We start from the raw sequence: 15,642 nt of genomic DNA, 5'->3' as shown, positions 1-15,642 counted from the left end.
TGGATACATACTTGCATATATACAAAAGTACTTATATGATATTTATACAAACAAATATTAGATTTAGATTGAGAAAGCCTCAATCTTAACCCAACCTGAAGCTTAACCAGGTTCATACGTTTCAATCCAAACCCTAACATGAATATAAGCCCAACCTGACTTTTCTTAATAGGGTAGAGGTTGGGCTTGAGGTAACTCAGCCCAAGTTGCAGTCCTACCTTACAAATTTAAGCGAAAGAGTATAATTGGAATTATGTTTGAATTATAAAAAACTAGTATAAAAGTACATGCCGCTAGTGTACAAGTATTAATTATATATGATATATGGTAATTGAATTTAATTTTTGTGACTTACATGAAATTTAATGCAAATATCCGTATAGTTGATAAACAAATGAAATAATATATATAATAAAAGAGTAGCAAGTAGCAAGTAGCAATTATCGGTTGAAAAACATGATTGTTTTGTTTTTCAAAATAAAAACGACTGCTATATTAAAAAATTATTGCATTTTTTGCTGAGTGTTGGAAAAAAATGGTGTTGAGCGTCTTAGGGCCAGACCGCCAGAGAACCAAAAACCTCCTTTGAGCAGCTATCAAGCGCCATCTTAACAAAATTCAAAAACACTGAAGCCACAAATCACAATGTCATTTTTCTCTTCAGTTCACTCAAAAAGAAGCAGCACTGAAGATGGAAAGAAGCATATCTTTATTTGAATTATTTGCTGAAATTGGTTTTATTTTCAACTTAAGCCACTAAAACCAGCTCTGGTCGAAAAAGCCTAACAATTTTAAACCCATTATCCTTAAAATACCTCAAATTTACCCTTCAATCATTCAATATATTAATTTTCAAACAAAAACATTATATGGTTTATAATCATCTAAAACCCTCTTACTACAATTAATATAGGAGTCTGAAATCAAAATTGAAACATTTCATTCCCATTCCAACTGTTGACCATTCCCTCCCCCTCCCTTAGGAATGAGAATTCATTGTAACTGATCCCGATTCCTGCCTGAATCAAATATAGGGAATAGACCAATTCTCATGTTTCTCATCTTTTACCCACCTACACTAAATGAGCCCTTTGGCCTACGACCTATGGGAACATACATAGTTCATTTGGTGGGTATTTTTTCTTTTTATTTTTTGAATCCAAAATTACATGAAATCGGCAGTAGCTCCAAATGTAGAGTTTTCCAGTTAAGTTCGCAACCTGAAGTTGTTAAGTGTTCACCACAAAAACTTGTTTATGTTCATGAAGGAAAGAAAAACAGAAAGGCAAGTTAATTTTTTGCATCCTCTTCCTTCATCTTCTTTTCCCACCTGCGCTTCTTGTAATCCAATAACATTTCTGGCATTTTATTCATCAACTCAGCTGTATTTGCCCTCTTTTCTGCAGATACTCTGTCACACTTATGCCCTTTCCTCTTGTTCCTCATCTCTTTCCTCTCTGGGTCATATGGCCAATCCTCTCCAGTTAGGAGGACTTCTTTGCGGAGACGTGCCCTACGACGAGCACTAATACCAAGCGGCTTCCATGCCCCTAACTCCCAGTAACCCCAAACACCCTTAGATAGCTCACCTTTGTATTTTGCCAACTTTTCTCGCCATGGGTATTGATACTCACTTACCATCTTCACCACAGATTTTGCTGCTTTGCCTGCCATCACCTTACCTGTAAACCTCAAGATTCTATGCCGGTCCATAAATAAGAGAGAGAGAGAGAGAGAGAGAGAGAGAGAGAGAGTAAATAACCTTTATTGTCAAAGGATAAATCAAAACTATAATAGCTGAGAAAATAGAAAATAATGAATTCAGTCCACCAAAGGTTAACTATAAGAATTAATCACAAGGGTAGATGAGAAGAATTGACATCAGCAAACTAGGCATTTCATATTATCTATGATCAGAAGCAGCAAGTTAAATAAACAATAATAACGTAGCTGGAGATCACTCGTTTAAATTCATCAATCCCATCTCATATTTGTTAAATGCGTCTTTGGGGCTCCTCAGAAGTTTAGTCCATTTTCCAAAGAGCTCTGGATGAATTCAGTGGGATATACTCTTTCATCATAATCAAATGAGAAAAAGAAGTTGCTTGTCAAGTGAACAAAAGAAAACTCTTGAACCAAGGAGCAGCAAAGCTTTGAAGTGTGCTATACAGGTGAATTCTTAAGAAAACTGATCCTCCATAAGGCGTAGGTCATCAGACCTGACTGAATGTTGCTAAATAATTGGGTTAACTGAAAACCAAATATCTTCTCTTTTATGGGCAGATCCATTTAAGAAATGCCAGATTTCTCTAATAAAAAGGACATTTTATTCTTAAAACTTGGTTTTGGCACCAATGCCAGTCCTGTAAATTATGCTTTGGCAATATCATTCCTTAAAGAAGGGATATAAAAAAAACAATTTGAAAAATAAATATTTCTCTTATTCATAAAAAAAAAGAAGGGATATAAAAAAACAAAAAAGGAACAAGTAAAGCAAAAAAGGCTTCATTCATTGACACTTGATAAATGTATCTTCATTTATATGGAATAAAGATGGACAGAGGAGAACAAAGAATAAAGATAATACACACTCTTTGATTTGCTATTAGGCCCCAGAAGAACTAGAATAGTGGATGGACCAATTATCAGAGATCTGAACAAAGCAAGTTGACAGAACTTGCAAATCAAAGAGTTCATGCCTTTTTAGGAGGATTAAAGGAGGTTAGTATCAGTATTTTCTATTTGAGTTATAAATATTGAATAGCTTAAGTAAGAGAAACATTTTTTGGTAATAAAATAAAATTCATTAAGAGAAAAAGAAGATTACAAGGAAAACAAAACAAGCCACCTGACAGAAAAGACAACAAAAAAAACACCCAAATACAACTCCAAACCAAAAGCAATCAAACAAAAGAAAAACGCTTAGCCTTGTTAAACTAAGATGACACAAAATAAACTTCTAGTCAATTTGTTCCTGAGATTCTAATTATCTATAGGGTGTAAAATGACAGTAAACAAATGCAAATTGCAACTACCGTACTCAAGAAATTCCACTAACAAAGATATTCTTTTCGTTCATTTTTCTCCACGGTTCCACCAATCAAAAGTTCACTTGCTTCTTTTATCAGTAACAGCAACCACATTTTATTAAGAGCCCATTTGAGAGGGCTTCTGCGTTGGAAGTGAGTTGCTTTGATTAAGCTGTGGTTGTTGAGCACCCGTGTTGTGGACAAGCTTCCTGGAATAGCTTCAGTTTACAGTTGTGTTTCTTGTGCTTGGAATGCCAATATTGGCTTTCCAAATTTTCACTAAACACAGATTTTATGAATTCCGTGTAGGGCCCAGCCCAGAACGCAAGAAGCTGTGTCCCAGAATCCCGCCCAAACAGGCACTAATGTGGTAGAACGAAAAGGCAGTCCCTAGCATTTCAAGGTTGTTTGAAATGAAGGGTGATTACAAGATAAGCGCATACAGCCACAAGCTGACAGACCAAGACCTATAAAGCCATAAGCTTTTTACAGATCATTCCTAGGACCTCATAAACCCCATCACAAAGCTTCCCTATTACAACTCCACTTCTTGCTAGTGCATGACTTTACTTCCTTGCATTTTGTATAAGGAATTATGATACCTCCATGGCTTTATTTCATTCTTTTATCAACCAAAGTGTCTAGGTTGCCACTTCTCATTTTGTACCTCCTTAAGACAAAATCTTGCTTTAAGTTCTTGGATCTTTCTCTTTTTTTTTTTTTTTTTTTTTTTTTTTTGGGGGGGGGGGGGGTTTGTGTATGTGTGTGTTTGTGAGTGAGAGAGAGGGAGAGAGAGAAGGTAAAAGTATATTTGTATTAACTGAAAAACAAAAACATACAAAAGATGTGTAAGGTCCCCTGTACAAAGAGTTTTTGTACATCCAATCTACATTTAGGCTCCATTTGGTTTGTGGGATGGGGATGAGAAAAAGGGAATATGTTGAGGGCCCGGGAATAGGATCTTGTCACGGGTCGGACCACAGGGAAAACCTCCTGTTTTCCCTTGTTCCTTCCTGCTCGTGATGAACCTATCTTGGCGCCCTTGGTGATTTGTCCAAGAGATCACCAACTCTCCTAACTCACTCTTGACTGAATAATTTGATATCTCATTCAATAATGGGGTCTCCTTAAATAGGAGATTACAAGAGTCCTAATCAAGGGGAGTCTCCTTGCTGAATAGGGAGACTTCCAGTTTTATCTTGCAAAGGATAAGTTAAGTTAATCCTAATCTGATAAGCTACTAACAAGATAAGATAAGCTAAGTTAATCCTAATCTGATAAGCTATTAACAAGATAAGATAAGAAATAAGAACAATAAGATAAGAACAAGCAAAATGAGCTAATCTAATCTAGATAAGGCTGTTGTTGCCAAACTGGGTAGGATGAGCATCACCGAATCCTTGCTGCTGCTGGCGGTGGGCCCGAGGCCTGTTGCTGCCGGCAGCGACGGTACGTCTTCCCAAGGAAGGCGTCCATAACATTACTCCCCTCCTGGACTACGAGCTTGTCCTCAAGCTCGAAAGCTGGATATGTGGCTTGAAACTCTGCCAATGGGATCCATGTGGCTTCTGTTGGCGGTAGATCACACCATTCCACCAAGACTTCAAGGATTCCACAATTGAAACGAGAGCGGGTGACAGTTTTAGGCTGGGGGACCCGTTTGCCATTTTCAAGGGTGGCAGGGAGGAAACTTGGTCCGGGGGAACACCCGTAAATGGTTTCAGCAAGGAGATGTGGAAGACATCATGAATTCGGCTAGTCTCTGGCAATTCCAGCTGGTAAGCCACACTACCAATCCGTCGCAGAACCTTGTAGGGCCCATAGAACTTAGGGGCCAGCTTCGGGGCGGCCTTGTGGCGCAAGGAGCGCTGCCGGTAGGGCTGGAGCTTCAACCAAACAAATTGTCCTGGATCGAACGACAGTTCCCGGTGGTGCTTATCATAGTGGAGCTTCATGCGGAGCTGGGCCTGCTGTAAGCGAATGCAGACGTCGGCGAGGAGGGCGTCGCGGTCCTGTAAGGAGTGATCGACTGCGTCCAAGCGAGTAGATCCGGGCTCGTAGGACATCAAGCAGGGAGGATCCCTGCCGTAAACGACGCGAAAGGGGGTCATGCCGAGGGAGGAATGGTAGGCAGTGTTGTAGCAGTACTTGGCCCAAGGAAGCCATTCCAACCTACGAAACAGCGGAGATACATCTCGATAGTGCGGTTAACCACTTCCGTCTGACCGTCAGTTTGTGGCCGGTAAGCTGATGAGTAGGCCAGGGTGGTGTCGTGTAGTCGAAATAATTCTTTCCAGAAGGCACTAGTGAAGATCGGGTCTCTATCGCTGACGATGGATTCCGGCAACCCATTTAAGCGAAAGATGTGTAAAGAAGGTGAGGGCAACCGAAGTGGCACTGTACAGGTGTGATAGAGGAATGAAGTGCACGTATTTAGAGAAGCGGTCGACTACCACAAAGAGAACTGATTTGCCCCCTACCTTGGGAAGTCCCTCAATGAAGTCCATGGATATGTCGGCCCAGATCTGCGATGGGATGGAAAGGGGCTGAAGGAGGCCTGCCGGGTGTAGGTTTTCCCATTTGTGTTGTTGGCATGTGGAGCAATTCTGGACAAAATCTCGAATAGAAGTCTTCATACCTCGCCAATGGAAATCAGTCCGAATGCGGTGTAGTGTTTTTTGAATGCCCTCATGGGTGAAGTTATGGATGTTGGTGATGATGGTGGGAAATAACGAGCAATCTGCTGGAAGATGGACTCGTCCCTTATACAGTACCAACCCATCGTGAAGTGACCAATCGGGGTCGGCCGTGCCGGTCTGGATCTTCTGCAGTAAGAGCGACCATTCTGGGTACTATGGTGTTGCCTTCTTAATGTCGTCAAACAGAGAGATCTGAGGTTGGGAAATGCTACATAGAACCATCACGTCTTCTTCTCGCCTAGACAGGGCATCAGCTGCACGATTAGAGGATCCCGCCTTATATTCCACCCGGAATTCAAACCCGAGCAGTTTGCTAACCCAATGCTGCTGGGGGAAGCGGTGAGACGTTGCTCTAATAGGTATTTGAGGCTATAATAATCAGTTTTGACGATGAACGACCGCCCCCACAAATACGGCCTCTAGTGCTGGATGGCTCAGGCAAGGCCGATTAGTTCACGCTCATAGGCTGGAAGCTTCAGATGCCGGTCGACCAATTTGCGGCTGAAGAAAGTGATCGGGTGCCCTTACTGTTGTAGTATGGCCCCGATACCTACTCCGGAAGCATCGCACTCGACTGTAAATTCGAGGGCAAAATTAGGTAATTGCAGGACAGGGGTTGAAGACAGTGCATTTCGCAGTGATAGAAAAGCTTCATCAGCTGTGTCGTCCCACCGAAAGGAGTTTCTCTTCAACAGGTTGGTTAACGGGGCTGCCAACACTCCATAGTTCTGGACAAATTTGCAGTAGTAACCTGTTAAACCGAGGAACCCGCGTAAGGCCTTGGTGGATTGAGGTTTGGGCCATTATGTTATAGCCTGAATCTTGGAACTATCAACTATGACACCCTGCCCATGGATGATGTGGCCGAGGTAAAGAACCTGTCGTTCCCTGAAGGAGCATTTGGACCGTTTCAGGAATAAGCTGTGTTGGCGTAGGAGTACGAAAGCGGTCCTCAGATGGTGGACATGCTCTACCCATGATTTGCTGTAGACGAGGATATCATCAAAGAAAACTAAAACAAATTTGCGCAGATGGGGCTGGAATACCTCGTTCATTAGTGCCTGAAATGTAGATGGTGCATTGGAAAGTCCGAATGGCATGACTAAAAATTCGAAGTGGCCATGGTGGGTGCGAAAAGCAGTCTTCTTCACGTCACCGGGAGACATGCGAACTTGGAAATATCCGGACCTGAGGTCCAGCTTAGAGAAATATTGGGCACCATGCAACTCGTCCAGCAGTTCGTCCACAACGGGAATAGGGAACTTATCTTTGATCGTCCGGTCATTGAGTTCTCTATAGTCAACACAGAACCTCCATGTTCCATCCTGCTTCGCCACCAACAAAACCGGCGAAGAGAAGGGGGAGTGACTTTTGCGTATGATCCCTTGGTTCAGCATCGTTGTACATTGTTTTTCTATCTCATCCTTCTACAAGTGAGGGTAGCGATAAGGCCTAACAACAACTGGTGCTGAACCCGCCACCAAAGGAATACGATGGTCACAAGCTCGGGAAGGGGGAAGGCTCTTCGGTTCCTGGAACAGATCTGAAAACTCGGCGAGAAGTTTTTCTATGGTTGCTGGTTCTGTCTGGAGTGCATGAACCTGCGGTGTCTTCTCTTTAACCCTGCAACCGTGCCATGAAACTTGCTCGCCATTCAGGTGGAAGGTCATGGTGAGTGCGCTGAAGTCCCACAAAATCGGGCCTAGGGTAATTAACCACTTGACCCCGAGAACAATATCGAACCCATCCAATGAGAGTACAAATAAATCAACAAGAATTAGTTCAGAATAGACATGTACTGGAACATCCTTACAAATCCCTGGACTGTGAACTTTTTCACCATTTGCGACGGCTACCTGTAGTCGCGGCCGGAGTTCCATTGGTAGTTTTAACTGCAAGGCTGCATGTTCACTTATGAAGTTGTGTGTGTTCCCTGAGTCAATGAGAATGCGCACCGGTTGACCTACGATCTGTGCCTGTAACTGCATGGTCCGAGAGGTTTTAATACCGGTGATCACATGGAGAGAGATCTATGGTTCGAATGTGACGGGTTCCCCTTCCTCCTCCTCTTGCTCATCTATGAGAAGGCAAAAAAGCCTCTTGCATCTATGTCCTGCCGAGTAGAGGTCATCACAGTTGAAACATTGACCTCTCGCTCGGCGCTCTGCCATTTTTGCCCTGGTCAAGCACTTGATGGGAGGAGTGACCATGCTACTGCCTGTACTTGTCACTGCTCTAGAGGTAGTGGTCGTGGGAGGCTTCATTTCCCGGCTTGTAGCAAAAGAGGGGGTCGTTGTTGCTGGTCTTGGGGGCACCCACGAGTTCGGTGGACGACCCACATTAAAAATTCCGCGGCTGAGCTACAGCTTGCGCTCAAATGCGCGGGCTAAGTTCATGGTTGTGACCAAATTTGGGGGATTCTACATCTTGACATCCACTCGTAGGGGTTCTACTAACCCTGTTGTGAACATATCTACTTGCTGGTCTGGTCACACAGAGGATGCCCTCGCAAGGAGGGTTTGGAACTGTCGCTGGTATTCAGCAACTGTTCCGGTCTGTTTAAGGTTAATTAGCTCGCCCAGTGGGTTGCTGGTCAATGGGGGTCCGAACCGAAAAAGGCAATAGGATTTAAACTGGGGCCAACTGAGCCCGGGTTCTTCTTGCTCTAACCGATAAAACCAAAGTTGTGCTTCTTTTGCTAAATGTAAGGCAGCTAGGCTTACCTTGTCCTGGTCATTTGTCCGTTGATTCCGGAAGAACTGCTCGTAGCGATACAGCCAACCTAGGGGATCTCCGTTGCCGTTGTACGATGGGAACTCCAGCCTGCTGTACTTGAGGATGATGGTTGCTTCATGGCGGACGGACTACTGTTCGTCGGAAGACTCCGGCAGATCTGGCTGGCGGTCGTTAGTTGTTGTCCCTCCGTCAGAGTTCCTTTCCCTGCTGGAAAGAAACAACTCCATTAGTCGCCGCAGTTCTCGCACTTCACCTTTGATCTCACGAACTTCGGAGTTGGTCTCCACGAGTTGGTGCTCGAGGTCGTGGACCCTGGAAGGTAGTTGCTCCAGATCTCCCATGACGCCTTGCTCTGATACCAAGTTGTTGAGGGCCCGGGAATAGGATCTCGTCACGGGTCGGACCACGGGGAAAACCTCATGTTTTCCCTTGTTCCTTCCTGCTCGTGATGAACCTATCTTGGCGCCCTTGGTGATTTGTCCAAGAGATCACCAACTCTCCTAGCTCACTCTTGACTGAATAATTTGATATCTCATTCAATAATGGGGTCTCCTTAAATAGGAGATTACAAGAGTCCTAATCAAGGGGAGTCTCCTTGCTGAATAGGGAAACTTCCAGATCTATCTTACAAAGGATAAGATAAGCTAATCCTAATCTGATAAGCTACTAACAAGATAAGATAAGCTAAGCTAATCCTAATCTGATAAGCTATTAACAAGATAAGAGATAAGAACAATAAGATAAGAACAAGCAAAATGAGCTAATCTAATCTAGATAAGGCTGTTGTTGCCGAACAGGGTAGGATGAGCATCACTGAATCCTTGTTGCTGTTGGCGGTGGGCCCGGGGCCTGTTGCTGCCGGTGGCGACGGTACGTCTTCCCAAGGAAGGCGTCCATAACAGAATATTCCAAAAATGTTCCTTTTCTCTCATTTGTTTTGAGGGAAAGAGAGGGATGGGATGAGAAAAATGTGGGATGTCAGATCCCAAAATCGTGGATTTGGGGTCACACCAAAACCGTGTGACTTCGGTAGAAAATTTTGAGAAAGGGGAGGGAGTGAGGAACGGCTTGTGTGGAGAATACAAAAGCAGAAGCTGGTTTGGTGACAGAGACATTTGAACCCAGAGGCAGGAGCTGGAGGGGTCGCACCAAAACCATCGGCAATCTGCTACCTCCCCTTCCCCGTTCGAACCCAGAAGCAGGAGCTGAAGGGGTCGCACCAAAACCACCGGCGATCTACTACCTCCCCTTCCCCATTCGAACCCAGAAGCTGGTTCGGTGAGATTTCACCAACGGCTCTCTTGTTCATGCCCAAGATATGCCATCCAGCCATTAGGTCTTTGACGGAGATGCTCATGCACCAAAAATATGGGAAAGCTTTTGTTAAGTGTTCCCAAATTCTGGAGTATCTGCAATGTAAAATAGGTGGCTTGCTGCTAGCCAATTCAGATCCATGTTGCACAAGAGGCATGATGTGTCAGCCAGGCTCATGCCTTTTCTCACCAACATTTCCTTAGACACTTCTACTGTAGCTACCCGTGCAAAAAACTTTAACTTAGAGGGTGCAGCAGTGCCCATATTGCTTTCAATGGAAAACCATGTCTATTATCACTCTTCATCATCTTGTAGAAGGATTTAACAGTGAACAGGCCTGACTTCGTCTATTTCCAACATCTAGAGTCTGGGGATCGGGGGTTCGTTCTCTGATTTTGGAGGAGGTGCAGCAGATCTGCAATTTGGGATAACTCTCAATCACTGAAATTCCTTCTGAAAAGGAGTCCCATGATATATGATCCCAGCCATGAGTATATGCCAATTACCATTGCTTCTTTATCTGTATCCAAGAGAAATAAATATGGGAACAACTCTTTCAGGGGCCTCTCCCTGCACCATGTGTCCTCCCAAAATATCATTCATACCTTTAAGAAAATAAGGATAAGCCTTATTAATTTCTCTCCATACACTGCAGCCATATAGCCTGTCAGGCTGACCTGCATCCCACCCATTGGATTGAAGATCATATTTGTCAACAATTAATTGTCTCCATAGATCATTGGTTTCCATAGCAAGCCACCAAAACCATCTTCCCATCGGCACAAGGTTAACAAACTTAACCTTTCTAATACCCAATCCTCCACAACTTGTGGGTTTGCAAATCTGGTCACATCTTGCCAGATTATATCTAGGTGAATCCTTCCACCTAATCCATAGGAACTCTCTCATGTACTTCACAATTTTTTCAGCAACTTCTGATGGTATGGGAAATAAGGACATATAGTATGTTGGCAGTGTTTTAAAAGCGCAAAACGCAAAAAAGGCACAGGGGTCAATTTGCGCCTGAGACACAAGGCACAAGGTGAGGCGCACACCTTTTTGAAGCAAGGCGCAAAATTATAACAAAAAAATGCTAAAAAGTCAAAAAAAATGTCAGAAAATTCAAAAAAATGCCAAAAAAATCAAAAATATATATAAAAATACTAAACATAATATTAATAAAAAAATACAAACTTAAACTTTAAAATAATGTTTTAAAAAACCTATTATCTAAAATTAAAATACATAAACATAAGATGTAATTATGTAAACATATTCAAATGAGAATTTAAAAATAAAATCAAACATATAAAACATTTTCAAGCATTTAAAACCTCTAAATCTCTTTTTTCACTCAATTGCATTACTTCATGTAGCTAATGTAATGTAAAACATATTACATTTCTGATTCTATGAGCCGCCTTTGTGCCACGCCTGGGCTGAGGCGCAAGGCGCATCAAGCGCACGCCTAGGCGCACCAGGTGTGCGCCTTTTGAAAGGACTGCGCCTAGGACCTAGGCGAGGTGCATACCCTGAAATGCACCTCACCTGTGCGCCTAGGCGCGCCTTTTAAATCACTGTATGTTGGTATGCTATCCAGCACACTTTTGATGAGAGTTAATTTACCTCCTTTGGAAAGATATTTAGCTTTCTGGGAGATAATTTTCTATCTTCTCCACGACTGGGACCTGATTCCAAATAGATTTAAAGTGCATCTGGTTCCCAGTGGAAACCCCAAATATTTAGTTGGGAATGAAACAATCTCACATCCAAGCAGCTCAGCCAAGTATTAAAAGGTTTTCAACCTCACCAACACTCATTATTTCACTCTTGACCAGATTTGTTCTCACCCTTGGAACTCTTACTTGTAAGTGAGGTGAGAAGTAATGCATACAAATCCAGGATTTGACAAGAGACATATGGTGCATCTTAGAATCATGGCATCTGGACACATGATATGTGGGACCACAATACTGTCACTCTCCTCACAATTATCTTTTATCATGTAACGAGTGTCCAACATGCTGTGGAATTTTTAGAAATACTGTTTGATGTTATGTCAAAGGAGACTAGATCTAGGTTAGTTTTAATTAAAATGAACAAGATAAAAGCCAATAAAAATGAACAAGACGAATGATAATTGTAAGATACTGAGTTTAAATTCTATTCCTCTTTCATTACAAGTTTCTTTAGTTATTGACATGTAGTTTCCGTTTTTGTATATCTATGTGCATGATGGTTAAATAATATTGACTTGGGGTCACATTAGACCCAAATAGGTTTTTTTACACCTCTATTTTGCAAGAAGACAGGTATGAACAAGTTATGGAAGTTCCTGCAATAGAAGAAAAAGAAGAGGTCTTATAAAAATGGATTCATTTTTTTTTCCCCGTGTTTCCATCAATTTAACAATGCCACATCCTTGACAAGAGAAAGCAAAATCAATAAATTACAGTTTCACTGATTTCTTTGACTTCCTTCATTGATATAACTCATTTCAAAAGAGACTCCAATTATCATTAACACATATCAGTATGCTCCTAAGAAGGGCAACAGTAATTGACAGAAGGTACAAGCAAGAACTCAGCCAAGGGGAAGATCAAGCAAAGACATACAAAATATTTAGTGATGGCGCTTTCAAGATTATGGTAGAGCAGGGACAGGATATATAATACTAACACTGGAATTCAATATCATTGCATCTCAGTGCCTTGTTTGGGCCTTCCAGAATGTCAGTGAGCCTCCGAGTCCAAGATACCTGAATCCGGTTTTCCAATTAACAGAATAGTGCATTGAACCAATGTTCCAAGTCATTCAATGGTGGGTCCTAATCTTCTGAGTCAAGGATACGAGGCAAGTGACAAAGACACAACCCTATTTTTGCTAAGCAACACTAAATGCATAAGATAACCTTTGGTTATGTCAATGTGCTGAATTGCCTGAAACACTCAAACACATAAACAGTCCATTAAGCTATTGCATTGTGCTTGACTCTAGATATGCCCAATCCTATCAACCAAATAAGATCTCAACTCTCAACCAAAAAATGGAAAATCAACTAAAGGTGCCGCCACTCTAGATAAAGCAAACCAGGTCTAATTTAATTAACCAGGTCCAGAACAAAACCATGGTTCGGTGATGAACACCCCTACTGTTGTTCCTTGACATAGTTTGGTCCATCTTCTTCTTCTAGCTCTAAGGATAATTTTGTCTATCTAAATCTAATGGTGGGGCTGATCTACTTCATATCTGGGCCAGGCCCCAACAATTCAGTCATTCATCCAAAGCATGCTCTGACCTCTGAGATTATCACAAGAAAAAACAATGATTCAGAACCATAGATATCAGCAAGGATAACTTTGTCTTTATCTTTCTAATTATTTAACTTGTAAAGGGTTCCTTAGCGCATGATAAGAATGACAATGCAAAGAGGTTAAAAAGGAATGCCTTCTAGAAGCTTAAAAACACAAATCACGACTCAAGCGCCTTGGCTTTGCTTTGCTCAGCTTTTGCTCTTAGTGGTGGAAGGGAGCAAGAGGAGGGGAAGCATGTCCCCCTCCCCTATTGAAGTAGCAATTCAGTGTTGTTTTGCATTTCTGTTTTTTTTTTTTTTTCTACCTGCTGGACTGCCGCAGCTAGATAGAAAATGACTGGGAATCATCGTGCAATTTCGTTTTGAATGCCAAGAACAATGAAGGTGAATACAAGTTGCATGGATATAAACATCAATTAATTAATGAAAGATAAACCTAGAATAATATGTAGAACAAGACGTGTTTTTTTCGTAGAAGATATGTTGCAAATTGTTGCATGATACATACACGACCTGGAATAAGACAGTAGCAATTGAAGGTATAACTAAAATCCAGTTCAGAGGATGTGTACTTAAGACTCAGAGGTCTATTGGATTTGGGCGAACCTAATGTAACAAAAATATATGGTTTACTTAAATTCCAGTTCATATGACTAAAAATCAATAGATATAAAAAAAATAAAAAAAATAAAAAAAAAACGTAATTAATAGCATTATAGAACATGGACTTGGGCGAACACAATAAACCCTAAATGCGAAAGGCATCTTGCAACCCTAGTGTATAATAGGGATCCGAAAAACAAGAGAAGAGGAGAGCGGATTGTACCTAAATACAACGTTTAAGGCGAGTCTTATTAACTTCCTACACAAAAAAAAAAAAGGTACGGTTAGTACTTGTACAAAGAGAATATCGAAGAAAAAGAAGAAGAATAAGAAATCATCGGGAAAAAAAGGGAAAAACAGCGGAAAATCAAAGGAAGAAGAAGAGAATAGTGCCTGTTTCGACACTGGTTTCTTTCGTTCGTTCGTTTGTTCGACGTTGGTTGCTCGATGCAGAGTTTTCGAACTGATAAATGAGGGTGAGGGATTTCATTGGTTCGACCAATTTTTTTGGGTTCCCAGATTTCGATCAGGGTAAATTAAAAATGAGACCGGATCTGCTCGCGCCTCACATGCAATCTATTGGGAACATTTTCCGTATTTATTTGTTATTATTCATTGTGCAATGCAAGGTGAATGTGCCTTTAAAGCGCCCATATGTGAAGACCAAATTCGTCCCATTAAAGATAGGTACTGTACTTTGTGGACAGAGACACGAGGGGTTTAATTTTCCAGTGTAAGTTGAGTACCTTACGGTTATGTCTGGTTTGAAGGAAAAGGTAAGAAAAGGAAAGAAAATGTAAGGCTATTTATAGGTTTCCCTGTTTTCTCTTCCTTTTCCTACATTTTCCTTCAAACCAAACATAGTCTAGGGTCTGTTTGGTTTCTGCGACTGAGATGCGAAAATGGCCATTACATTCTTATTTTTTGGTGTTTGTTCATCGAGATGGGAAGGAAAACCGCGTGATGCCAGTTCCCAAAATCAAGGACAAGTGGTCGCGCCGAAATGGTGTGACCTCGGTGAGAAAGAGAGTCATAGAAAATTGAAGCCCCACAACCAACTCTCATTGCCTCCCGTTTACAATGATTGAGTCTCTGGCAACGTTCCCAACGAAGAATAGCTCTCTGGCAATGTTCATCGGTCTCCTCATGCCACCTGTTGTGGAGAAGGAAAATGCCAAGGTTCTCTCTATTCGCTACAAATAATAACTCTCTGTATGTCTCCTTGTATTTGCTTCTATTGCTAAAATCATGGCAGTAGAGGCATCAAGATCTAGTGGGTCGACCGATTTCTACATCAGCAACCTAATTGGCTTGACATTGAAGAGCAAGAATCCATTATGAAGGAGTTCCCTACAATATTAACACCGAAGAATCCAACATCGGATTGAGAAATGGTACACTTCTGATTTATGGGGTTTTTGCTTTTCTCTTTATCTGTAGCCACCATTGTGTGGTTTTGTGTTTTGGGGTTTTAATTTTCTTGGCCGCCATTGTTTTTGTTTACAGGGTGACTTGTATGAATCGAATTGGATAATGGTTTTTTCTTGTTTACACCCAATTTGAATTTGATTTGATCCGTTTGCACTTTGCAGCCCCGCACTCACTTGACATAAGCTGGGAAAAAGTTTTCGAAGATTAGGGAACCAAAACAAATGAAGATTGTGTAGCCCTATTAAGGAAGATTAAAGTATCCTTAAGTTTTTTTACAATTGTCTAAAATCTCCATTACCGTTAATTTCTCATCACACTCCACTCATATGTAACATCAGGTGACTGATAAATTTTTAAAAATCCCTAAAATGCCATTTTCTAACTGGAGAAAAAAACTAACAATATACCCTATGGTGATGAGTCAAGTGAAGGCCTTCCTGTGGAACGATTGGAACTGTTCGGGTGTGAGGGAGAGAGGCTCCGTGGATTAGTAGACTATAATGTTTGAAGATAATTT

The 15,642-nt window shown here is 41.6% G+C and overlaps 1 protein-coding gene and 1 long non-coding RNA gene across 3 annotated transcripts; one reads left to right on the top strand and one right to left on the bottom strand.

Annotated features, from left to right (window-relative positions):
• Positions 1-821: 821 nt before the first annotated feature.
• Positions 822-14,293, bottom strand: LOC148862667 (uncharacterized). The gene is made up of 3 exons (XM_088978743.1): positions 14,088-14,293; positions 13,918-13,953; positions 822-1,699 (listed from the first exon to the last, which is right to left on the bottom strand). Exon 3 carries the CDS (start codon positions 1,672-1,674, stop codon positions 1,291-1,293), a length of 384 nt encoding a protein of 127 aa, XP_088834869.1. The 5' UTR covers positions 1,675-1,699; positions 13,918-13,953; positions 14,088-14,293; the 3' UTR covers positions 822-1,290.
• Positions 14,294-14,441: 148 nt separating this feature from the next.
• Positions 14,442-15,399, top strand: LOC148862666 (uncharacterized). Of its 2 annotated transcripts, none has more exons than XR_016110047.1 (2): positions 14,442-15,088; positions 15,287-15,399. It is a non-coding gene; the product is annotated as an uncharacterized LOC148862666 (long non-coding RNA). The 2 variants fall into 2 exon arrangements; XR_016110046.1 differs by lacking the exon at positions 15,287-15,399 and adding an exon at positions 15,201-15,252.
• Positions 15,400-15,642: the final 243 nt, after the last annotated feature.

This window comes from Nelumbo lutea, chromosome 3, assembly GCF_056320005.1.
Source record: "Nelumbo lutea isolate HS-2025 chromosome 3, American lotus-T2T, whole genome shotgun sequence".
Lineage (NCBI taxonomy): Eukaryota > Viridiplantae > Streptophyta > Magnoliopsida > Proteales > Nelumbonaceae > Nelumbo > Nelumbo lutea.
The sequence above is the reverse complement of the archived record's forward strand: the minus strand, read 5'-3'. Positions and strand labels throughout refer to the sequence as shown.